This window comes from Xiphophorus hellerii, chromosome 6 (assembly GCF_003331165.1).
Source record: "Xiphophorus hellerii strain 12219 chromosome 6, Xiphophorus_hellerii-4.1, whole genome shotgun sequence".
In the NCBI taxonomy this organism is placed as follows: Eukaryota; Metazoa; Chordata; class Actinopteri; order Cyprinodontiformes; family Poeciliidae; genus Xiphophorus; species Xiphophorus hellerii.
Genome location: NC_045677.1, coordinates 29,823,561 through 29,849,475, shown reverse-complemented (window position 1 = coordinate 29,849,475; position 25,915 = coordinate 29,823,561). Strand labels below are relative to the sequence as shown.

The following is a 25,915-nucleotide window of genomic DNA, read 5'->3' as shown; positions in this document are numbered from 1 at the left end:
GGTTCTGTTCTCCAGCAGAACCCAGGAAAAACAATTTTCAGTCCATTTCACGTTTAATTTTTCTACATTAAAAATTCTGTTAATTTATTTTTGCTACTTTAAAACAATGTTTTGCTAATAAAGCTCATATTTTTATCTGAAACTTGCTATACTTTTAATTTTAAGAAATTAAGTGTAGTAAGTTTTACTATTAATTTTCTACCAGTAATTTATTTCTTAAACTTGAGTTGTGGTAAAAAAAAAAGGTTTAGTTATAGTTCATACAGGTTTTAAACAGCAAAAAAAAAAAAAAAAGAAATAAAACTAACTGTTGGATTTTGGATTCAGACCTTTTCATGTAAACTTCCAATAAAGCCAATAAAAGCGCATTACTTAGAAGAAATACTTTATTTCGCCAGCAGAGGGTGTAAATGTAACCACAGTTGAATAAGACTCAGTTATTAAAGCTTAAATGAAAATAAAAATGTTTTAGTGCATTCTCTGATTCATTTTCCAAACATCCTGAAACACTTTGACTAAATTTACATCCTGATCCATAAAGACTCGTTAAATCCTCACACCGAGTTCAAACAAACAGAAAACAGTTCAAACGGACGGTGACAACATGAACCTGGAAACACACACACACACACACACACACGCACACACACACACACACACACACACACACACACACACACACACACACACACGTCGGTACATTTACAGTGAATAAAAAATGGGCGACGGAGAGGATGATCTGAAGCTACGATTTCTTTATATCTATATTTATTATAATTATTTTATTTCCCAAACACGATCACAACAGACCATAATAATCTAATGAGGGAAAAACATTCATGCCAAAACCAAACGGTCAGAAAAAAGCATGCAGACGGAGAACAGGAGCAAACCGAGAGAAAACGTCCTGAACGCTTTACAGAAGGTGCTTCTTCATCATCATCATCATCATCATCATCATCATCATCATCATCCTCACCATCATCATCATCATCATCATCATCATCCTCTCCTTCTCTGACTCCCTGCAGTCTGATTCCTCCTCATCATAAAGCCTCCCGGCTCAGCAGCTCCCCCTGCTGGTCAACACATTCACAGTTCTGTGGCTGACGGTTCTGCAGGAACTTCCGGGTCTTCCTCCAGAACCTCATCATGTTCTGATCAGAACGTTCTTTATTTACAAGCCAGTGGGAACGGCTCATGTTTTATAATTATTTTGATTTCTACAGATTAATTTACTGTTGATTCCTTAAACTAATCTGATGAGGAAGTGACGCGTTGCTGCTGCTCAAAACGCTTTAAAATAATTCAGTTCACTAAATGTTCTGCTGCTTCAGTCGGTTTGAAGAGAAGATTACGGATTAGACTCCGCCCATGTGTTGGCAAACGTCAGATTACTGCAGCCACAGGGTGGACTGTCCTAAGGGAGGTCAGAGTTCATGAACTTCATCCTTCATACAGTTTATATCTGGCAGCAGATTTCTGGATTAGCTGTTTTAATGTGAAGGATGAAGCTTTCTGTCTGGATTAGGATTATGGGGTTTCTCATCTTAAAGTTGGAAAAATCTGTTTGACAGCCTCAGAAGTCAGAAATTCGCCTCATCCAACCATCAGATCCAATATGGCTGCCATGCTAACAACATGTAGCGATAGCTGCAGGATTACAGAGCTTATATATCTATGGGTTGACTTCTCAGTAAATCAGTCCCTGATGTGACCTCTGACCTCTGACAGACTGCACTGATCTCTGGTTTCAGCAGGTCGGCGGGTCTGAGGAACCAACAGGTTCGGGTTCTGGTTCTGGTTCTGGTTTCACCTGCATGTTTTGGGTTTTGTACATGAGGAAATCCTAATTAAATATTTTCTTTATTGGCTCTAATCGTGGCTTCATAATAGTAACAATGAGACCCAATAATCAATCAATTCATAAAAAGTCTTGGTTAAATTTTACTAACGATTTCTGTGGTACCAACCTGACGTGATGCACAAAACCAGAGACCCTGATGCAGACGGGGAGTCACACTGAGCATGCCCAGAAGTCTGCCATGCATCTCTAACTTTTAAATATAACTTAACCCCCTCCTCCCCCACATACCCCGTTGCCCCCTCCCCCAGTGGTAAAGTGACATGACACAGACGGAGGGACACTAAAGCTCCTGTTGGAGCTCAAAGAAGAGTAAGTGTTGACAGAAGACAGACAGACAGGTTTCAGTTTTCTGCAGGGGGTTGGGGAGGGGTGTGTGTTTATATAGATGGCGTTAGGACCCCCCCCCCCCCCCCACCTCGTCCTCCATATTGACGGTCCCGGGTCTCATGCAGGCGGGTCGGCAGCTCTATCCCGAGGCGTTGATGTACAGCTGGCTCTGCAGGATGTAGTCGATGACAGGCTGACTCAGGTAGTCGACGACGTGTCCATCTCCGTGCTGCAGGGCCAGTCTGGGGGGCGGGGGGGGGGGGGGGGGGGGGGGGGGGTAAATATAGCAGTTAGGGAGGCAGAACCAACCCTAACCCTATACCTGCTACAGGAATCAGCTCTGGTCCAGTTAACCAGAACCGTTAAATGGTTGATTCTGTGACCACAAACAGTGAAATGAACCAAACATTAACCGTTATCTTCACTTCTCCCTTTGAGTCTTTATAATTTTCCTTTAAACTTATTTGAAGAGCTTTAAACATTTCATATCAACCAGCTGTGGAAATCCTGTTTTACAGTGTAGCTCAGTTTTTATTTGATATCTTTTAGTGATAGAGAAACTTTGTTTGGACTTTTTTGGACCGTAAATTGATATTTCAGAGACGGACGTTCGATAGAAAACCTGAATATGTTTCACAGAAAGTCAAAGTCAAAGTGATCGGACCAGGAGATCAATAAGGCCATCGGTTCCGTCAGTCTAACTTTTAGCCCACCTGCTCTTGGTGGAGCTGACGATGGACATGGGGTGGTTGGTCGCGTCCTTCACCACGACGATGTTGTCCTGAAACAGAGAAGATCTTAGATGACGGCAGACATTCACTGGACTGTATGACAAAGAGAGACAAGAGACAAAACTCAGAGACGTGACAGAGTGTCCAGTGACAGACAAAGAACCGCGAAACACGCCGGGGGAAACACGCCATGATTCAACATCAGCCTCATTCTCTCCAGCCAGTATTTTGTCCCTCTTGCTGCACCATACTGTAGAAACTCACCTTGTACTTGCGGAGGATGGAGGAATGATTCATGATCCTCTCCGTGTCGACGCCGTCACGAGGAACGACTACGATGCCAAAATCACCAACAATCACCTCCATCTGAGAGCAGAGAGACGACATTCAGGGTCCAGAACCTCTGACAGAACCAGGTTCAGGCCTAGATGGTCCAACCGGGCCGGACTCCACCCTAAACCTCAAGGTGGAGTCATTAATCAGTCCATTCAGAAAACCAGCTAAATAATCCTGGTTTCATCACCAAATAACCAACAGTAACAGACAAAATCATCACATTCAAACCTGTTTACAGATATTATAGACAAACAAGTGGATTTAAAGGTAATTACCCACTTCACACAGCAGGGGGTATTATTTCTAGCAATGCACATATTTAGAGAAACATGCTGGATCTGTCCTGAGTTCAGATCTACAAACATCTGACGGGTTCATCTGACGTTTAAAGGATCATTCCAACATTTCCATCTGGAGTTTTTATCATAACTATAAAAACATGGATGGAAACCAATTTAATTTTCATCTTCTTCCTTGAATGTCTGATTAAACTAAGAGTTTTTTGTTTCCATTGAGTCTCGGCTAACTGAGGGGAGGGTCTACATGTAGTTGGGCGGGGCTACATGTTGGTGGGTGGGCTTATGCATGTGGGCGGGGCTACATTGTGCTTACATCACTGTCCTTCCACAGGCCAGGGATGCAGAAGGACTCCAGGAGATCACTGCCACACAGGAGCAAGATGCGTAACTCTACAGAGGACGGACAGGCAGGGAAAGAGACAGACACGTCCTCAGTAAACATGGCGTTTACTCGCTCAGCGCCACGCTTTCTCCGTAAGCATCATGTTTACTGGATCCCAACAAGACCAGAAGGAGTTCAGACAGGAAGGAAACCAGAGGATCCGCTCAGGTCTGGAGAAAACTCACCAATCTCCTCGTACCTCACCGCCGTCCCCAGGTTGGCGTTTTCATCTGAAACACAAACGGAGATTTCACTCTGACCTTTCAACTCCAGAAACTCTATTGTTTCTGTAGCGAGTTGAAACTGCTATATTTTATTAATCAGACAGAATAAAGTCAGTTTAGCACAAAGTCTCTGATAATAATGATGGTCCAGTTTAATGCAGCTGCATTTTTGTCTTACAAGCAACAAAACCCGAGACGGCTGGACTGTGGTTCTGTCCTGCAGGCATTTACTGAGTTCATCTGTTTCTGCTTTAACAACCTGGTTTGATTCCAACATTAATGTTTTCACATCATGTTGAATCATCAATCCTCCAGATGAATTAATTCACTTTCCCTGATGGATAAAAATATTAAATAATCATTTTTCTTAGGCAAAACATGAAATAAAATCAGATTTTCTTACCAACAAACGTGAAGCGCTCCATGTTGGGACGGACGCAGCACATTTTACCCAAACTCTCACTGATCTTCCCCCAAACTTTGACTAGACAGAAACAAAAGGTTCACATCAGAAATTCAACTGGAACCAGCATGCCAACAGTTTCATAATAATGATACATTTATTATGATATGAAGTTAACCAGCAGCAACACTGACAACCTCAGGCTCAACTATCAGAGTTTAATATTCTAACAAGTAACTAATTATTAACAAGCAACATTTCTATTCTTTTCTAGTCTAGTTTATTCTACTCTATGCTGTAGCTCTGGTCTTTTTAGACCAAACTCATGAATATAGTTGGTTTAAGACAAGTTTTACATAAACTTCTGTCTTTCCTTAGCAGGTTACCAAAGTTAAAAAAATGACTAGAGATCATGCTTGAATTTTATTTATATTTTCCTGAGATTCCAGTTTCAGCTTGTGAAACTGGAATAGCATTCTACCATGCTATGCTAGGATGCTATGCTACACTATGCTATGCTCCTCTACTCCTCCATCCAGTGTAACAGCTGTAGCATCCTGTAGCTTGGTTCCTGGTGCCTGACCCCGGCTGAACTGTGGTGTTGGACTCACTGGCTGTGGGTTTGTGGTTCATGTTGTTGTGGTCCTGGTAGATGGGCGGAGTCTGGTTCTGTGGCTGACCAATCACAGGAGTGGTGGAAGGCGTGTTGACGTTGGACAGGATGCAGCCGGTGACTCTCTGAGGGGCAGAGACGCTTTAGAGGTTTGAACTAGGCCACACTGGATTTCCTGCCTCTGCTCTGGGTCAGACATGAATCAGATGAAGCTCCATGTTTAAAATGTCTATAAAGTTCAGTAAGATGCTGTTCTAACCAATGACAGGTAGAATCTACTGGTGGATGAAACCAGTCCCAGATTTAAACTGGTCTCACTGGTTTGCTCCCACTAGCTCAGGTTATAACAGGAAATAATATTAGCTACCATAACTATGCAGATGACACACAGCTCTACATTACAATGTCACCAGGTGACCTTTGACCCCATCCAATCACTGAACAGATGCTTAGAACAGATAAATGTGTGGATGTGCTAAAACTTTCTCCAGCTGAACAGAAACAAAACTGAAGTTATTATTTTTGGACCTAAAGAGGAACGATCTAGAGTTATAGATCTAGAGTTATAGATCTAGAGTTATAGGTCTAGAGTTATAGATCTAGAGTCAATGCACAGCTTCAGTTATTAAAACTAAAAACCAGCGATCAGCCCGAAACCTGGGAGTAGTGATGGACTCTGACCTGAACCTCCAGAGCCACATAAAGACAGTTACAAAGTCAGCCTTCTATCACCTGAAGAACATTTCCAGGATTAAAGGACTAATGTCTCAGCCAGATCTAGAGAAACTCATCCATGCCTTCATCTTCAGTCGTATTGATTATCGCAACAGCGTCTTCACAGGTCTGTCCAACAAATCAATCAAACAGCTGCAGCTGATCCAGAATGCTGCTGCTGGCGTTCTGACTAAAACCAGGAAGATAGAGCACATAACACCAGTTTTAAAGTCCCTCCACTGGCTCCCTGTAGCTCAAAGAATAGACTTTAAAATACTGTTGTTAGTTTATAAATCACTGAACGGCTTAGCACCACAATACATTAAAGATCTGCTGTTGTTGTATCAACCTTCCAGACCTCTCAGGTTCTGGTTCTGGTTCTGCTCTGCATCCCCAGAACCAGAACCAAACGAGGAGAAGCAGCTTTCAGCATCTATGCACCACAAATTTGGAACAAACTTCCAGAAAACTGTAAAACAGCTGAAACACTGTCTTCTTTTAAATCTCAACTAAAAACCCACCTGTTTAGGATTGTATTTGAAATGTAATCAATTACAAATTTATTGATGGAACTTGACTTAATGCTGTGTTTTGATTATTGATTCTATGTTGCTTTGTGTTTCTGTGTTTGTAATGATGTAAAGCACTTTGAAATGCCTGCTGCTGAAATGTGCTATACAAATAAAATTTGATTGATTGATTTTATCTGGACTCCATCAGATAAAACCACTGGTTTCTGTTCTGCTTATTTTATCCAATTATTGTTTAGTTTTATTTTGAGTTTCATAATTTTTCTCTTTCTTTACTCATGTTAAACTCAGACTGTTTTCATGTTTTATTTTCTCTTTATAACTTTTTCCTCCTTTGTTGTTTCTTCACAGCTTTTTTTCTCTTTCATTTTCTTTGTGTTTTTGCTCAGCAGTTTTGTTTTTTTTTGTTTATAAATTTTTTAGAATTAATAAGGTTCTGTTTCCAGTGTTAAAAGGTTATATTTTAGTTTTTACTTATTTCCATCGGTTTTCTTCAGATTTTGTGTCTGTGGCTGTTTCAGGTCTCTTTTGGTAGTTTGTGTGATTTTGTTGTAACCTGTAAGTGTCACGATTTACGGTAATTGGTGGTGAGGAAGACGAGTTGGATGGTTGTAAATGAATGATGATGTTTTTCATGTAGAATGTCAGAATATAAAGTCCAGGCAGCACAGGTGAGCAGAAGGATAGGAGCTCAGAAACTGGTAGCTGACAAATGCCATGACACGACAGAACAGACGTGAGACAAAGACCCGGAAAGGAACAAGAGACACAAGTGGGATTAAATGCACAGAAGGTAATCAGGGGAAGGAGACACAGCTGGGATCAATCCAGGGTAGACGGGACAACATGGAGACTCAACTGAACACAGAACCTAAAACAATCATACAGAAAAACCAAGTTCTCACAGTAAGTTTTTTATTGTGATCACTGCAGTTTTTCTGACCTGTAATTTTGTTGCATCTCTTTGCTATTCGTTTTTTCAGTTTTTAATCTACTTAAGGGCAAAGTTTTTTTGGTCCTTTGACCCCATGTGACCCCTCATCCATTTATTAGGCCTGATTATTAATCACTTTAGAAACAGATAAAAATCCTCCTTTTTCTTCATTCTGTAAATGAAATTCTGACCCAAAGCCAACATAAATTTATCAGCCAGTTTGAATCAGCAGGTGAAAGAGTTCATCTCTCGATGTGATCAGAGACAGACCAGTAAACATCCTTTAAACCAGTTTCTGTACTGGGAGTGACTGACCTTCATCAGGTCGCGGTGGTGCTCCAACACGCTGCAGGTGGTCTGCCAGGTGTCCTGGTAACACTCCCAGGGGTCCACCCTGCAGGAGCATCAGCCTCACGTCAAACCCCCACCACTCACAGCCTTTAGAGCAGGGGTGTCAAACTCCAGTCCTCGAGGGCCGCTGTCCTGCAACTTTTAGATGTGCCTCTGCACCACAGCTGAACAGAATAATTAGGTCATTAAGGCTCTGGAGAACTGATCTACACAAGGAGGAGGTAATTAAGCAATTTCATTCCAGAGTTTTGTACTTGTGGCACATCTAAAAACTGCAGGACAGCGGCCCTCGAGGACTGGAGTCTGACACCTGTGCTTTAGAGGAACAAACTTACACTTCTTCTTCAGTTAAAACAGAAAACAAACTGGGTTTAACAACATAAAATGATCGTTTCCCCGTTAGAGGATCACCTGATCCAGTCCGAGGATTGGACGGCCAGCTGGCACATGGTGAGGCGATGGCGGCTCGACACCAAACCCTGCAGAGACACAGAACCAACCATCAGATCTGCAGCAGGAAGGAGGAAAACCTGGAGCTCTGAGAGGAGATGAATCCAGAACCAGAGCAGGAACCTCAGCAGAACCAGACGGTTTTAATCTGGACCTGGTCAGAACCAGGAACAGAACATTTCTCTACTTTATCTTTTAAACCTGCAGCTTCCTGTAGATTTCTCACCTATTGATACAGAACTGATCAAACACGGAGTTAATAAGGTGAAAACTGACATGGATCAATAATTAATGATCAATCTGCTCATCGTTCAGCGGAGAGAGAAGAAAAGTTTCCTGTTGGAGCAGAAAGTGGATTTTTGCTGCATCAATAATTCATGTTGTTTCTGTGGAGGCAGAAAGAAAGTAGGACAAGAATTCATTAAATCCTGCAGAGCTGCAGCTGCAAACACACCGAGGAGATCAGACACAACAGAACCTCCCAACGGTTCTGATCGGGCCCAGGAAACCCGGTTCTGATCAGAGGGAATAGAGGGAAACAAACCGACATCCCAGCAGAACCCGGTTCTGTTCAGAGAGGAACCCGGTTCTGCAGCAACTGAAACAGTCCTGAATAAAGATCGGGTCGGAGCGGACCGATCCACATCCTGGTTCTGACTGTAATTCACCTTGAATCTTTTTTCTCCTTCACAGAGAATCAAACCCGTTTAGTGGAGATGATTTAATAAATCATTACAAACTTATGATCCAACTGTAAATATGAGAATCTGGATTCACGGCCTGATGAAGTAAATATCACTCAGAGTTTGAATTTTACATAAAACCTGAAATTACTCAGAAAATATTTCAAATCAAATCAATCCAGTCATTTAAATGAATTCAGAACCAGTTTGATGCTAAAGTTAAAATCAGTTTATTAGTTCAACTGATAATCGAGACTTTACAGCAATCCAAGCATATGGCGACAGTGGAGAGGAAAAACTAGAGGTTTCATCTAGAACAGATGACCTCTGACCCCAGGGGAAAACAGAGCATGTGTTTTTCTGAAATATTCCTAAACTTAGAGAATCAAACTTTTCTTATGAAACATGATAGAAATATTTTCTGCATGAACAAAACACTGCAGGTTTGTAGAAACTGATGATGAGGAACAAAAAAACTTCCAGTGGTTTCAGTTAATAATGTTATGAAAAACAAAAACATTTTCATTAAAACACTTTTCAGATTTCTGTCAGGTTCTGCTGGTCCATTTTTCCTTAGAAGAAAACAAATCAGATGAAGGAGAAAGAGTTCATGAGTTTCAGGTTTTACAGTTTATAAGAAAATTACAGAGTCTAACTTACAGCATGGAGACATTATTATTATTATTATTATTATTATTATTATTATTATTATTAGTGCGTCTTTCTAAACTTTTGCGTCATTAAAGCAGGATTCTGTCGAGGTTCCTGATATGATATAAAACTAATCAGGAAGGTAAAGTTTCTCAGACTAAATTAATATTTGATGTTTTCTTATTTTTCTGATTTTCAGCCTGAAATTTAATTAACAAATAAAAATAAGTTCTGCTCATCATCAACATGAAAAGCGTTTCTGGTGATTCTCTGAACTGCTTCATTATTCTGCTGCTTCACTGGAGGAAACACTGCCACCATCAGGTCACCTTGTGAACTACACCAACACGGATTAGATTATAATCTGGTAAAGTGAAATCTGGCTTACAGGTTTTCCATAGGAGTCGTGAACCGGTGAGATGATTCCTCCGATCACGATGAATCGTCCCGATTGGTGCAGATATTCTCTGGCTTTTTCTGGAGGAACAAAAACAGAAACAAGGAGCTGAACTCAACCTGGGGTTTCAATAAACACAAAAAAGATTTATTTAATGTTTTATCAGATTGAAATCGGTATTAAAATGTGATTATAGCAGAATGAGAACTGAATCCATGGAAACGGTGTCAGATCTGCTCCATGTGAGGCTTCAGGTCTGATAATCCACCAGGAAACCCAGAGGAGACGAGGAAGAGGAGATGAAACAGTTTAAACATCTCCAAACCAGATGTTTAAACAATATTTAAACATCTGGTTGAACATCTGCAGACATCAGAACCAGATTCAGCTCCAGATGTTGCCTGTTCATATCTGTCCTGTTAAAATCCTGGATTCGTCGCCATCAGATCAGCTTCAGGTTTAAACCTCATTTTTATTTATCTTTTTTATTCAGGTTGTTTTAGTAAGATCAATATGTCGTTTAAACACAGATCTGATTTTATAAAAACAAACAGTAATAAATGTTATCAGATTATTTTAGGTTTGAACAGAACAAACATGAGGAATCTGTCAGGTTTGGTGTTTTTGAATCAGATTTAAATCGTCTTGTTTTGTTTTCCTGTTTCTGAATTATTCATGTTTTCATTTAGATAATATTAAACTTCGGTTTCCTGCTTCTTCCCATTTCTGACGTTTTAAAGGCGTTTAGTTGGAGAAGAAGGTCAGAGGTCGAGGTGAACGGCGTCCTGATGGTTTCATGTTTCAGTTCATCTCATTTAAATCTTTTACTGGTTCTGGACCTGAAATCCCAGTTCACCAGTTCTGCTCCTCCTGAAACACCAGTTACAGTTTCTATCAGTCAGCCTCTATTTTGACCCAATCAGAAACTGGTAATTAGACACACCTGGAAGGAGGCGGAGCTTCAGGCCACGCCCCCTTTCACTTTAACACCTGATCTGATCAAATCCAACCTGGACGCAAATTTATGAGCTTAGATTTGTAAAATATGAGTAAAATGATCCATAACCTGATATTTGTGTGTATTAATTAGCTGCGGTGATTTTAATGTTTTCTCAGTGGAGACAAAAATCTGAAAGATAAATATTCATAAAAATCCGCTTTGATATTAATTTGCATAAATATAATTATTTATGTAAAATCCTCCAGATATTTTCAGATCAATATTTTCCAGATGATAATCAATAAATTAATTCTGATATTTTTTAAATTTGAGATGATTTTAACATGAAATGTTTCCAAACACCAAGAAACGGTTCTGGTTCTGTTGGGCCTGTTTGCTCATCCTCAGGGTGTTCTCCCGAACTTCCGGTTCGGTTGTTTGTTGTGTAACGCGTTTGGACCCGCAGAACCCGCAGCGGTTCTTTCTGCGCCAGAACCGAACCTTCGATCTGACCCGTACTTGCTTTTCTGTCGGAACCGGTACCGCTGAATGTATCAGCAGCTGGTCCTGGGTTGGGTGACGTCATTTCAGCACCACCGTGCTGGACAGCACCAGCCGAACCCAGCGCAGATTCTCGTTATTTTCAGGGCTGGACCGGGCCCAGATGTGTCGGACCGGTACCAGAGGGGGTCCGGCCTGGCCCCGGCCCCCAGCGGGCCCCCAGATGCTCACCGAACATGTGGATGTGTCCCTTGGTGATCGGGTTGAAGCTGCCGCAGGACAGCAGGATCACGTGCGTCTTGCTGGTTTCCGTCATGTCGCTCCGGTCCGATCCGATCCGGTCCCGGTCCAGTCAGGTTCTGTCTGTCAGAGAGAGGCGAGGCTGATGGCGAGTCTGCGGCAGGGCGCTGAAGGAAGCAGCGTCAGGCCTTAAAGAGACAGGAGCAGCGCTGCGGGAGGCGGAGCGGGATGGAGGAGCCTGTCGCTTTAAATCCGAGCTGCAGCCGCCATGACAGGAGGAGGAAGGCTCATCCTCCTCATCATCACTGAAGCATTATGGAAACTTCTACAGAATCTAGAGAAATGTTAGATTAGGCCATCAGCTGATCACCTGATGGTCAGAAACAGGAAATGAGTCATCATGAACTTCCTGATGGGTCCAGAGGAAAGAAATATTTAGACCAAATGTATTTTCCTTCCTGTGGTGAGCTCCAGACTTTCCTGATCAAATCTTCTTTATTTGAGGTTTGACCCCCTCTGCTTTCTGGTAGGAACCCAAAGGAGTTACCCAAACTTTGACTAGGCCATCATAAAATGTTTACTGGGATGTTTTTGAAGTCTTCCAGAGGTGGACTTGCTGGATTGTTCTGCTTGTGAGCAGAATTCATGGTTCCATCAGTTACAGCAGGACTTTCATACTGAAAAGCAAAGCAGACCCACAGCATCACACTGCCACCACCGTGTTTATGTTCTGGTTCTGGTTTCGCTCCAGGTGTGACAGGACGGACATGTTTGTCTCTCCAGGACCATCCAGATGTTTGCAATGTGAGGCAGGTCTTTGTGTTCTTTTGGGTCAGAAGTGGTTCTGGTCTTTAGTCTTTCCCATGGAGTCCATTTCCTCTGTTTCTTATTGCTGACCTCTAATTTCATGACCTCTGACCTTAGTGAGGTCAGCACAGCTCTAGACGTGATTCTGGATTTTCTGATTCTCCTGGAAGAAGGAGAACCAGAATGAGTTCGTGGAGCGGTTCTGGTGGGTCGGCCTCCACTGGTCCATGTGGATCCTGGTTCTACTGAGGTTCTGTGGGACTGAGAATCAGTCTGGACAGAACCTGGGAGCAGAACCGGACCGAAGACCAGAACTTCACTGCTTCCTTCATCTCCATCTGTTACAGAGGAACCGATTCTGTTTGCTTCATAATCAGAACCGATAACTGATCAGATCCGATCAGAACCTTTAATGAGGTCATAAACTGATAAATCTGCTGATAATTAAAGTTATTTAAAAATATTTTCTGCTCCAGCAGGATCCAGCTTCCTGTCTGTCAGAGTAAAGGTCGATCATCGATATTCATCATTCGCCTCCTGATGTTTGTTGGGTCAGCTGTGGTCGTCATGGAGACGATGGCCGCTCTAAAAGAAGGAAAGTGACACTAGAAGAGGATTTTTCTGTCAGTCTGAGCTGCTCTCATGAAAACAGCTTCTAATAGATTTAGTGTTTCTCAGTTCAGGAAATTCTTTATGTCTGGATGATTCTTAAATCAGAGGAAACTAACAAAGTTATCAGATGAACTAAAATAAATCTGAAGGTCTTATGAAAATGTAATAATGTAACTTATTAACCAACAGCTGCTTCCTGCACCAAAGTGAAGCAAGAAGAAAAACTAGAGACAATAAATTCAGAACCAGAATCATCTAAACCAAAACATGATGAAATTTTTGTTGTTTTAACTGGTTTCAGTAATTATCACAACGCATTTCAAATTAAAAGTCCAGCTCCTAAGACTTTCTGTTTCAATAAAAGCTTAATGAATATTCATCAGGTTAATTTACAGAAACCCTCATTAACTAAATGAATTCCTTCAGAACTGCAGAACTTTGTGGATTATTAATAAAACTTTCTTAACCAGCTATATGGTGGTATGAATCCAATGATCAGGACTGTTTAATAATATTAAGGCTAAATAAATATCAAATTGCTGATTCTAACTTCTTGTTTATATTTTAGAAATATTTAAATTATGTTGATCCCACAGATCTTTAATAATTATTGGTAAGATTTTTTGTTTCTACATAAATTATTAAAATAGTTTTATTGTCCAGAACCAAGTGGACATGTTTAAAATAAGGAACTTCTGTGCTCGTCATGGATCGTCCATATCGAACACCATGTTCAAGCACAAGGGTGTCCATATGTGCACTTGGCACCAGGACACCCTAAGACGCAGTTCGATGATCGACTTTGTCATTGTTTCATCGGATCTGCGGCCGTATGTCTTGGACATTCGGGTGAAGAGAGGTGCGGAGCTGTCCACTGACCACTACCTGGTGGGGAGTTGGCTCCGGTGGTGGGGGAGGAAGCCGGTCAGACCTGGCGGCCCAAACGTGTTGTGAGGGTCTGCTGGGAACATCTGGCAGAATCCCCTGTGAGACGGAGCTTTAACTCCCATCTCCGGCAAAACTTCGAACACGTCCGGGGGGAGGTGGGGGACATGGAGTCTGAGTGGACCATGTTCTGTGCCTCCATTGTCGAGGCGGCCGATCGGAGCTGTGGCCGCAAGGTTGTCGGTGCCTGTCGCAGGCAACCCTCGAACCCGTTGGTGGACACCTTCGGTGAGGGATGCCGTCAGGCTGAAGAAGGAGTCCTACTGGACCTTTTTGGCCTGTGGGACTCCGGAAGCAGCTGATGGGTACCGGCGGGCGAAGCGGCATGCGGCTCGGGTGGTTGCTGAGGCAAAAACTCAGGCGTGGGAGGAGTTTGGAGAGACCATGGAGAAAGACTTCCGTACGGCTTCGAGGCGATTCTGGTCCACCATCCAGCGTCTCAGGAGGGTGAAGCGGTGCAGCACCAACACTGTTTATAGTGGGGATGGTGTGCTGCTGACCTCTACTCGGGACGTTGTGGGCCGGTGGGCAGAGTACTTCGAAGACCTCCTCAATCCCACCAACATGCCTTCTATTGATGAAGCTGAGCCTGGGGACTCTGGGTTGGGCTCTCCAATCTCTGGGGACGAGGTCGCCGAGGTGGTTGAGAAGCTCCTCGGTGGCAAGGCTCCGGGGGTGGATGAGATCCGCCCAGAGTTCCTTAAGGCTCTGGATGTTGTAGGGTTGTGTTGGCTGACGCGACTCTGCAATATCGCATGGACATCGGGGGAAGTTCCCCTGGACTGGCAGACTGGGGTGGTGGTCCCCCTGTTCAAAAAGGGGGACCGGAGGGTGTGCTCTAATTATAGAGGGGTCACACTCTTAAGCCTCCCTGGCAAGGTCTATTCAGGGGTCCTGGAGAGGAGGGTCCGTCGGATAGTCGAACCTCGGATTCAGGAAGAGCAGTGTGGTTTTCATCCTGGTCGTGGAACACTGGACCAGCTCTACACCCTCGGCAGGGTCCTGGAGGGTGCATGGGAGTTCGCCCAACCAGTCTACATGTGTTTTGTGGACTTGGAGAAGGCGTTCGACCGTGTCCCTCGGGGAGCCCTGTGGGGGGTTCTCCGGGAGTATGGGGTACCGGGCCCTTTGATACGGGCTGTCAGGTCCCTGTATGACCGGTGTCAGAGTCTGGTCCGCATTGCCGGCAGTAAGTCGGGCTCGTTTCCGGTGAGAGTTGGACTCCGCCAGGGCTGCCCTTTGTCACCGATTCTGTTCATCACTTTCATGGACAGAATCTCTAGACCAGCCAAGGTGTTGAGGGGATCCGATTTGGTGGCCTTAGGATCTCATCTCTGATTTTTGACTATGTCTCTCGGCTGGCCTGGGAACGCCTTGGGATTCCTCCGGAAGAGCTAGAAGAAGTGGCCGGGGAGAGGGAAGTCTGGGCCTCCCTTCTGAAGCTGCTACCCCCGCGACCCGACCCCGGATAAGCGGAAGAAGATGGATGGATGGATGGATGGATGGATGGACAAAAGTTCAAATAAATAAAAACCTGTAAATTAATATTTATATTCAATGTCCTGAAAATATAACAACTGATAACAGGAGATATTTTTCAGGTGGTGGAAATTACTTCAGTAAACACAAAACTGAGTGTAAAAGTTACTAAAAGACAAATAAAACTGTTTCAGGAAACCTTGATCGGATCTGCTGATCAAAATAATCTGAAGGATTAAATTAAAATCTACAAAATAACCTGAAGTGCACAGACTCAAACCGGCCACCAGATGGCGGCAGTGAGACGAAGAGGAGCCGAAAGACTCTTTGGTTCTGGCCTGTCCTCAGCTGTTTGACGGTTCTGTTGGACCTCACCTGATGAGTCTGCGCAGTAACAGTGTGTTCATCAGAGAGAGTCTGAACCTGGAAACAGCAACACTTGCAGGTCCCAGAGGGAACTGGTGGAGCAGATACTGGGAGAACTGGGAAATTGGGAGAGAACGATTGGGTTTCTAACAGCTGCAGACGTAACACCTGGATCCAGTCCAGTTTCTCTCTGTCTGCAGTGTTTCTCTGAGCTTGTTTCTCTGCAACCAGACGGTCCATCTGGGAGAGACGAGAGACAATGAGACCGGAAGTGTTGCTGATGCTCAGGGTTCTTGGTCTCTAGTGGAGAAGCAGCTTGAAGCTTCATTGCCTCATTAACATCCGGTCACCATATCATGCAGAGCTTGGACTGTGGGAATCACCTGCCGGGATAAATCCATCCTCCTGTCTCTTCTCTGGGCCTTTTCCCTTCACAAAGAAACTTTACAAACAATCTGATCCGTTTCTGACTCATTTTGCTGCTTGTGGCTCCATGTTGGCGGCAAGACGGAACCGAGAGAGTCCGGTTAAAGGATTTTCAAAATAAAAGATCCTCCAGACTCAGATAATGTTATTTAATATTTAATTATTTCTTGTGAGGCCCGGTACCAATTGGTCCACGGACCGGTACCGGTCTGCAGCCTGGGGGTTGGGGACCACTGTTCTTGAGGAAGAGCTGCATTAGACTGCAGTGGAAGCTGATTATAAAATCTTTAGTTTGTTATGATTCAGTTCAACCAGGAAGAGAAGAAGCATTTCAACCAGATGTTAATGTTTAACAGTAATGTGATTTATTGTTCAGTTTTGTTTTTAAAATGAACAATAATCAAAAGTCAAAGCCAGAGTTTCAGTGGACAAACTACTGAATACATCAAAGGTCACAAAACAAACATTATGTATTTATAGGCAGAAGGACTGATGGTGGAACCAGAACCTGTCCTTGTTCTTCTGCTCTCAGTTCATCTCTTCCTCTGAATCCTTTCTGCTGCAGCAGGTTAGTCCTTCACAGCCTTCATGCTGCTCAGGTGACTGCATCTGTCATGTAGACCAAGGCTGAACCCTGACCTTTCCCTGACCTCCTGCTGCTGATGCTCTTCACACTGATCCTTGTGACCAATGATGGTGGAGAAATTGGGACCTAGATCAGTACATAATCAGTTGGTTATGTACTGATGTAGGTACATAACCAACCAGGTGGAACCAGTTTATGACTTTATAATAATTCTCCATCTGCAGCAACTTTAAAACGTGGAACATATTTGTGGCTGGATGAGTCAGTCTGTGTGGAAATGTGGATTCTCAGTTTTATAATGATGTGAAACAACTAAAAAATAAATATAAATATAAGGCCATTTGAATGTTGGCACATTACAAACTATAGATAGGTGAGAAAACAGGCCTCAAAGTTTCAGAAGAATCGTCTCTTCCTGCTGCGTCACCTGGAGGTGTTAACAATACACTACATCCCATTAACCCCACCCTGAGCATGAACTGGGAACAGTTATGACTGGGAAAGTATGGAAACAACAGTGAACTTTTGTCTGGCTTATCTAGTTAGAAATATATATATTAAAAAGTTTTCAGCTTTTGTTCCATTTTCCAACAAGACGTTGAGCTAAACTAACCCTAACCCTGAAACCTTCAGTTGTCATGGAGTCGTCAGGGAACCATGAACTGGAATTAAAACATCACTATCATAGCAGCATAGACTAAGAATGAACATTTAGTTTTAAATCTAACATTCTGAGGAAGCAGGAAAAATGTAATTGCATAAAACATGACTAACCTTTAGTAAGACTGTAGTTATAAATGAAGGAGGAAACCAACCTGGAACATTCCTGAAGTTAGAGGTGGAGCAACAAGAGAGGAGGAGGTTTAAATACTGACTGAAGAGAAAACTTTCAGATCATCAGCAGAGCTGGAGTCCAGATCAAACAACTCAGAAACAAACAGTGGTGAGTACGAATCCTGATATTGACTGAGTTTCTGCAAGCTGCACTAGCACAACTCAGCTCAACACTTTAAGGAAATAATGATTATCTTAGTGGAAACTCTGTGTTTTACCAGAAATAGTGTCTGAAATTCATAACAAGGTTTGAATAATTAATAATCTATGTTTTCGATCAATGGAGACATTAAATCATCCATCCATTCTCTATGCTCACTTATACAGAGTAGCATGGGGCTTTTTCAACTCAACTCAACTCAACAGTAAGTTTCAGAAAGTTATGATTAGATTATCATGGTAGAAAAAAGTATTTGAAATTCATAAGCTTTGAATACTTAATTAGATATCTATGTTTGTAACAAATGTTGACTCTCTTAGCCTCTTGGTTCATAAAAAGTTATGTCATCCCAACATATGGAACCCATCGTTCTAATGTAAAATGGCCACTACAATTTCTGCCATGATTTTTAATCGCTTCACGTCAAAAAACTTATTCATGTGATTTTAATTTCATTTCTTGTTTAACGGAAACGCCGCAATTGCAAAATTGTGTTTTTGTTTATTGTGGCAGAATAGAAAAACAGATTTATGCATATTTGTAATGTAAATGCATCCACAGAAACATTCAGGATACAAAACTGGAAACACACATTCACAGCTACGTGCAGCTCAGAGAGTCGACAGAAACTTTCTGTTCATTTCTGAATGGAGTTTTTGGACTCTGTACAGAAAGACCCAGACTGGGATTCAAAGCCAGAACTGCCCTGTTGCCTGGCAACAGAATTATCAGCTATCAATAAATATGAATTTGAATGTGCTCCAACATGCAGTTCAGTCAATTGTTCAGTGATACTGGATTCATTATAATATTTAGGATTAATCTAAAAAAGGATTTATTTGTTGTGTTTTATGCAGCTGCTGGACAAGTAGAGATAAATATGTACAGCTCTGGAAAGATTTGCAATATCACTTGAAATGATCATTTCTCTGATTTTACATTTTTTTACTTCTTATCTTCAATCTGATCTTACATTTTTTAGGTATATGATTTAGTAAAATAAACATTGTTGTTTTATTCTATGAACTTCTGACAACATGTCTCCGACATCCCAAGCAAATATTTTGTACTTATTAGCAAAAAATGAGTAACGGTCAAAAAAAAGAAAAAGATGCAGTGCTTTCACACCTCAAATAATCCAAAGAAAACAAGTTCATTTTAATTTAGGAACAACAATACTAATGTTTTAACTCAGGAAAGGTTCAGAAATCAATATTTGGTGGAATAACTGTGAGGTTTTTAATGGGGTTCAGGGCAGTGGTCTTTATTATTTCTTAAGAAGCAGATCTGTAATGACTTTGCACTTCTTAAAGTTGGAAATGTTATTTTGTTGGAGAGAGAAGTCTGGAAATATTTGCTGCTGAAGTCATTTGTCTACAGAAGGTTTGTGTTTAAAGCAGTTTAGTGTCACCCTGTGAGACAGAAGGACAGATTTCCCAGAGAGTCTTCTGGTCCTCTCTAACAAACTGGTTCTCCTTTCACAGTGCACAGCTCCCAGTCAGACCAGTGAGCCAGTCTAATGTGAACAGAGAACTTCATTATCAGAACAGCGTTGTTCAGAATTACAAACTGTAACAAGATTATTAACATAATTAGCAGGTGGAAATTAGCTGTAGGAGTTACAATCAGTTATAAAGAATATTTCCTTTGAGATTAATGTTCCTTTAAAGCTGCAATGTGTAACTTTTAGTTGTTTACATATTTATTAAAGCTGTCACCATGTTGTGACAGTTTGCTATAAGACAGATAATCTGTGAAAAGATGGATCTCCTCCCTGAGCTGCTACTGTCATCTGAAGAAAAGCACCAAAAACAACCAATCAGAGCCAGGGGAGGGGCTTAGCGCTGCCAATCAATCTCATGTACCCACTGATAATGTGCTAATGGAGGAGAAACAGCTTATCGTTATAGAAAAACTGTTTATCTGCTGTCACTGGGGGCCATGCTAGCTAGACTGAGCATTCATGCCAGGATCTGCTGAAGGGAAGAAGCTAGGAGCAGAGGGGTGAGCAGCACGCACATGTGCATGATTGGCAGCCTTAAGACCAGCCTCCAGGTTCTGATTTGTTGTTTCTAGTATGCTCTGGGATAAAGCAGAGGAGCTTGATCATTTGACAGTTTATCAACCAATATGTATAAAATATTTTATATAAAAGTTACGTAATGCAGCTTCAAATGGTGCCTGTTCAGTAAACAAGATGAAGTTCAGTTGCTTACAGACATTGTGTCAGATTTTTTATATTTAATTTCTGTTCATCTTAATAGATCCAAACGTTTTTGGCCCAACTTCACCAACTTACAGGAGGCATGGCTGAACGCAAAGATCCAGGTGAGAAACTTCAGCAACACGTTGAATGACGGAGGAACCAAGTTTCTAAACAGACCAGCACATAAAGCCTGAGCTCTTCATCGAAATGACCTTGAAAAGGTCAAGACATGCACATTATAGGGGGGAAGGTTTAACACCAAGCTCGTTTTTACTTTGGAAGCTGATTTATTTTAACATCATTTCACTTCAAATGATTCAAAGAGACCTAAATCACATTTAACTTTAAATCTTTTTTATAATTTGGTGTCAAAACGATCAAGTTTAAAGATCCTAAGGGCCACAAAGTTTATTTTCCCCGTCTTAGAAATGCAGGAAGAAATGTATAGTTACTTTTTATTTTTCCGCCTTAACAAAACAAAAACATTGCCATATTTTAAAGAAAACAACAAAGTAGTATTTTGTAACATTTATTATCAATGAGTGTAGATTGGAAACAACAATAAACAAGGCTCTTGATTATTTGAAAGACATAATATTCTACAAAGTTTTCTCAGCAACAAGAAATGTATATATGTCTGTCTTTGGAAAAATGTTGGATATATTTTACAGTTAATTTCATCATAATGTCCTTAAACCTGCTGAGTAAAAGTTATATTCATTATAAAATTTAAATAAGAATTAAAAACATCAGATTTAGAAGTTTTATCTGAACCTTATTAGCCCTGATGTGGAAATTCTTAACTTCACTAACTCCAAACTTCTAATTTAAAGTTAGTAATAAAACAATAAGAAAAGAATGAAAGATTAAATAAAAAGATTTTCCCATTGATATAATTTATTAGTGAAGGAAATGTACTCAGCTGATTTCAACTGATGGCTCATCAACAGCTAAACAGCAATCCTCTGCATGGGTGTGTTAGAGCAGGGAAACATAAAACACGGTGTTTCATGGTTGGGAAACACTGAGTGAGACTATTTATAATCTGAGGTCAATGTCTGTTTTAAACTCAAAGCAGAATGAGAGCAGAACCTGTTAACTATTTGTCTGTTTATTAGAAGTTATATTGTTTCAAATAAAACTCTAAACAGGATTTAAAGGAAGTCAGTGATTTGACACTTGTGACAGTGCAATGACAATAAACTTGAATTCTATTCTATTCTATTTAGCTTTTTTATATACAAACACATTAAACTCTTCATATACTTTGAGCCGCTACAAACAGACAAGCAGCGGAAAACAACAGAGTGACGTATCAAAATCAGGCTGTGGTTAGCGGGGGAAACCCACTCCACCCGCCCGCTGAGCCTGGAGCCGCCAGGCCCCGTTAGCGGAGCTACGCTGCTCCAAAAAGTCCGGAGAACGTTTCAAAGAAGCTTAATTTTGGATTAACCAAGTGGATAAATGAAGCTATGAGAGATACTTTCTAGCCTAAAACATCTTAAAACAACTTTTTGTGACAAATTAATAGAGTACTTGCCTCTATTTACTGCTGCTGGTGGCGCTGTGAGATGGAGGCCATCTTGCTAGTCCAGAGACAAGACAGGTATGGCTGTAGGTTGGTGTGGAAAGCCACGCCCCCGCGCTGTGGCCTTTCAAAATAAAAAAAACTAAACTAAAAACTCAGGCTAACCATTTTTCTCAGTGACAAGATATCTGGTGTTATTTGTTTCTCACAGGAGCATTACTTAAACTGACTTGGCAGGAAATACTACAGCGTCTGCCTGCAGCCTGTATAATGTCTGTGTGATATGGCTCCTGTGTAAGCCGGACAGAGAACTTCCGGGTCAGACAGCTTGTCAAAAATGAAATCATGAAGATCAAAATTGAGCGCTCGTTATCCTTTTTTCCCGTTTCCCTTTTGTGCACCAAGTGGGAAACAAGTCGAGCCTAGCCATTATCCGATTTCTGATTTTGGTTTAATTAATGAAAAACGAAAAAACAAGTCTATTTTTGTTTTTTCATTTCAAACGAAAAAACAAACTGCCTGAAAATACACGGACTAGCCACATTAGCAGCATTGAATTAAACCTCAGTTTGTTGCTCATCTCAGTGCAGTGGATTGAACTCATCCTGCAGGGCCGGTCCAAGGCTGAATGAGGCCTGGGGCAGAATCTGACCTAGGGGCCCCTCTTGCTGCTAAAACATCAGCACCTCTAACAGCTTCTGGGTTTATTTAATCTGGGAGAGAGAGAGTAGATTAACTGGCCAACCTGAAATCAATCAGTTATGATTACAGTTTATTAACTTGTATTTGTGAACAAACAGCTCAAACTCAAAGATTAAACTCAGATTGTTGCTATGGTAACAAAACAGTTAACTATGAATACTGTTCTTTGAACTTTTACAATGTAAACTTGCCAACAATTTAAAATCTTTTTAATTTATTTATGCTGAAACCATTAAATCAAATTCAGCAGCATTGATCATCTCAATAAATAAATGTTACATTTATGTGTGGTTTGTGTTAAAATATCAGCATTTATGGCCCCTGAAGCCCTGGGGGCCTGATGGAGCCGCTGATTTCATTTGGATTAAACAGAAGAGCAAATAATTGATATTCATTTTAATTGTGTTTTTTGATTAGTTGTTTTAAAGACTAGCTGGGGATTTAAATATCGTTTCACTGGTGATGTTTTTCCATAACTACCCAGTAATATTTTTACTTTTTCTGTCTATTTAACATCTTTCAATACAAAAACATGGTGGACCACCAGTGGACCACCAGTGGACCACCAGTGGACCACCTCAGCACCCAGACCACCAGGCTTAACAAGATTTGTGAGGGAAACCCTGTAACCTGAAACATGTAGGCAGCATTATTTCTCCATACGAAATAATGTTACCTATGTAATGAAATACTAAGACACAAAAACATGGACAAACACATTTAAAAACAAAGATTGTAAGTTAAATTCTTGTCCATCTAGATGACTCAATACTCCTGGCATGAAAATTAAAATCTAAATTCTAAATTAAACTTAGAGGCCACATTTAGACTTTCCAGATCTACGATACACCAGAGACACAAACCAAACTCAATCTCCTGTCTCATTCTAATTCAACTACTTCAGTATATAAAATTATGGGATGGATATCTACTCCTCAAACTTTCCACACCAACAAAATATTTTCAATATATTTGACTAAAAATGTCTAACATGTATAGATAAAGGTAGAAACATTCAACAATGAAAGGTTGTTTCCTCTGTAATAAACTGAGATCCATTAAGCCAGTATTATTTCCTTGTATCATAAGATTTTGTTTCACTGTTTTCTGACTTTATTAGGAGTAAAGATGAAGGCAGAGGACGTCTTGAAAGCTTTGGAGGAATTAAGTGAGGAAGAGCTTAAAAAATTCAAATGGTTCCTGCAGCAACCTGAGACTCTTCCTGGATTCCCAGGAATCAAGAGGGCAGTTCTTGAAAAAACCAAAAGCATCGAGATTGTGGACTTGATGTTGCAGACCTTCACACTTCAACAATGCCTGGAGGTGACCAGCACAATTTTAGAGAAAATTTACAGGAATGACCTGCGGCAGAGATTAATTCGCTATGAGAATCCAGAAAACAAGATGGATCGGCCTGTGGCACCTCCACGTCTGACGAAACAAAGGCTGATGAAGTCAATGAAAAACCTGAAGGACAGGATGTGTGGGAAGCACTTAAAACCTCTGGAGCTGTTCTGTAGGACCGACCAGACCCATGTCTGTGCATTCTGTGTTTTAGACCACCAGAACCACGAGCTGGTTCCTCTGAGAGAAGAATCTGAAGGAAAGAAGGCAGAGCTGAGGAAGACGGAGGCTGAAGTTCAGGAGATGATCCAGGAGAGACGACTGAAGATCCAGGAGATCAGAGAGTCGGTGAAGATCAGTAAAGATGCTGCAGACAGAGAGAAAGCAGAAGGTGTTCAGGTCTTCACGGCTCTGATAGAGTCTGCTGAGAGAGGCCTGAAGGAGCTCCTCAAGGAGATCCAAGACAAACAGGAAACTACAGAGAAACAGGCTGAAGACTTCATCAGAGATCTGGAACAGGAGATCTCTGAGCTGAAGAAGAGGAGCTCTGAGGTCAAGCAGCTCTCACAGGATGAAGATCACCTCCACCTCCTCCAAAGCTTCTCCTCCCTGAAAGATGCTCCACCCACCAAGACCTGGACAGAGGTCAGAGTTCATCCACCATCATATGAGGAGACTGTGGTGAGAGCTCTGGCTCTGTTTGAACAGAATAAGGAGAAGATATTGGAGATGAAGAGGATCCAGCAGTTTGCAGTGGATGTGACTCTGGATCCTGATACGGCTCATCCTAAACTCATCCTGTCTGATGATGGAAAACAGGTGAAACATGGAGATGTTTGGAAGAATCTTCCAGAGTATCCAGAGAGATTTTCTCTGTTTACTAATGTTTTAGCAGAGCAGAGTTTCACTACAGGCAGATTTTACTTTCAGGTTCAGGTTACAGGAAAAACTGACTGGGATTTAGGAGTGGTTAGAGAGTCTGTTGACAGGAAGGGAGAGACTGATCTGAGTACTGAGAGCGGATTCTGGACTATTATATTGAGAAATGGAAATCGGTACTGTCCAGGTGCTGACTCTCCAGTCCGTCTCCATCTCCATCCTGGTCCTCAGAAGGTGGGGGTGTTTGTGGATTATGAGGAGGGTCTGGTCTCCTTCTATGATGTAGATGCTGCAGCTCTGATCTACTCCTTTACTGGCTGCTGCTTCAAGGAGAAACTCTACCCATTCTTTAGTCCTTTTCTTAATCAAGGTGGTACAAACTCTGCTCCTCTGATCATCTGTCCTGTTAACCAGGCTGGTTGTTGCTAAATCACCTTGAAGAATAAATCAAAGACACTCTGCAGGTAAAGTCCTGCTGGTGGAAAAGTGAAATAATCTTTAAATTGTCCTCAACAGTTCAGTTCGTAGCTGGATTATTTGCTGCAGTTACGTCTGATTGTTTATATTTTTCTCCACATTCTGAAATTTTATTTTATTCTTGTAATTCTTGAAACCATTACATTTTACTTGTTGGATAATTACTATTAATATAAAATTTCTTATCCAGAAAATTTTTTTCCGTTTCACATTTTTCCTGTGAAATATTTGTGGGTAAAAACAAATCATTGGTAAAAATCATTTAAGTACTTTTTTTTAATGATTGCTGCTGATATTTATTAATATTTGGACTTAAATAAAGACAATAGTAAAGGAAACATAAGTTGCTTTATTTATTTATTACAGCAGTCATCTTAACTTTACTAGGTCCACTAATCTGCTTACAGCAGATCTCTAACAAATCACACCATTTTGATTTTTACTGTTTAAATATTTATAAGGTGCGTGCTGTGGTGGCGCAGCGGGTTAGCACGCCCCTTGTTTGGAGGCCTTAGTCCTCGATGCGGATGTCGCGGGTTCGACTCCCGGTCCTGACGACCTTTGCCACATGTCTTCCTCCTTCCTGTCTGCCTACTGTGGAAAAAATACGAGCCGCTAGCGCCGCAAAAACTCTTCGGAGAAAAAAAAAATATGAATAAATATGTGAACTATAACTGTCCCAGTTTCTTCGTTGTATTTTGATCAATTTAATCCTTTTTTTTATCTCAGAGCGAGAAATGTCCCCAGATTTAGTCTTGGAAGTCTGGTCACCTTAGTTTTATGAAGCTCCTCCTCCTTGCAGCTTTCTCCATTCAGCAGAAGCAAAAGTTGCATGTTTCATGTATCTGAAGGATATTATGGTGGACTTAAGGCTTGGAATGAAGAGATAGAAATATCTGAGGTATCATGAGCTCTATCAGCAGCGGTCTTAAGATGATCCAATTCAAATGATTAATGTGGATTTATATATAGCATTTTTCTTGTTGAACCC

General features: G+C 41.3%; 2 protein-coding genes across 3 annotated transcripts; one reads left to right on the top strand and one right to left on the bottom strand.

The window, feature by feature from the left end:
• Positions 1-368: 368 nt before the first annotated feature.
• nmnat2 (nicotinamide nucleotide adenylyltransferase 2) lies at positions 369-11,805 on the bottom strand. 2 transcript variants are annotated; one of them, XM_032564585.1, is made up of 12 exons: positions 11,565-11,805; positions 9,884-9,972; positions 8,123-8,190; positions 7,676-7,754; positions 5,181-5,307; positions 4,570-4,650; positions 4,128-4,172; positions 3,874-3,950; positions 3,190-3,291; positions 2,908-2,975; positions 980-2,436; positions 369-931 (listed from the first exon to the last, which is right to left on the bottom strand). In XM_032564585.1, the coding sequence occupies exons 1-11, from the start codon at positions 11,647-11,649 to the stop codon at positions 2,334-2,336; spliced, it is 924 nt and encodes a 307-aa protein (XP_032420476.1). In that variant the 5' UTR covers positions 11,650-11,805; the 3' UTR covers positions 369-931; positions 980-2,333. The 2 variants fall into 2 exon arrangements, with proteins under 2 accessions (XP_032420476.1, XP_032420478.1); XM_032564587.1 differs by having other exon boundaries at positions 369-928.
• A 5,879-nt stretch (positions 11,806-17,684) lies between these two features.
• On the top strand, positions 17,685-25,452 carry LOC116720965 (E3 ubiquitin-protein ligase TRIM21-like). The gene is made up of 3 exons (XM_032564493.1): positions 17,685-17,737; positions 20,053-20,116; positions 23,345-25,452. Exons 2-3 carry the CDS (start codon positions 20,095-20,097, stop codon positions 24,874-24,876), a joined length of 1,554 nt encoding a protein of 517 aa, XP_032420384.1. The 5' UTR covers positions 17,685-17,737; positions 20,053-20,094; the 3' UTR covers positions 24,877-25,452.
• Positions 25,453-25,915: the final 463 nt, after the last annotated feature.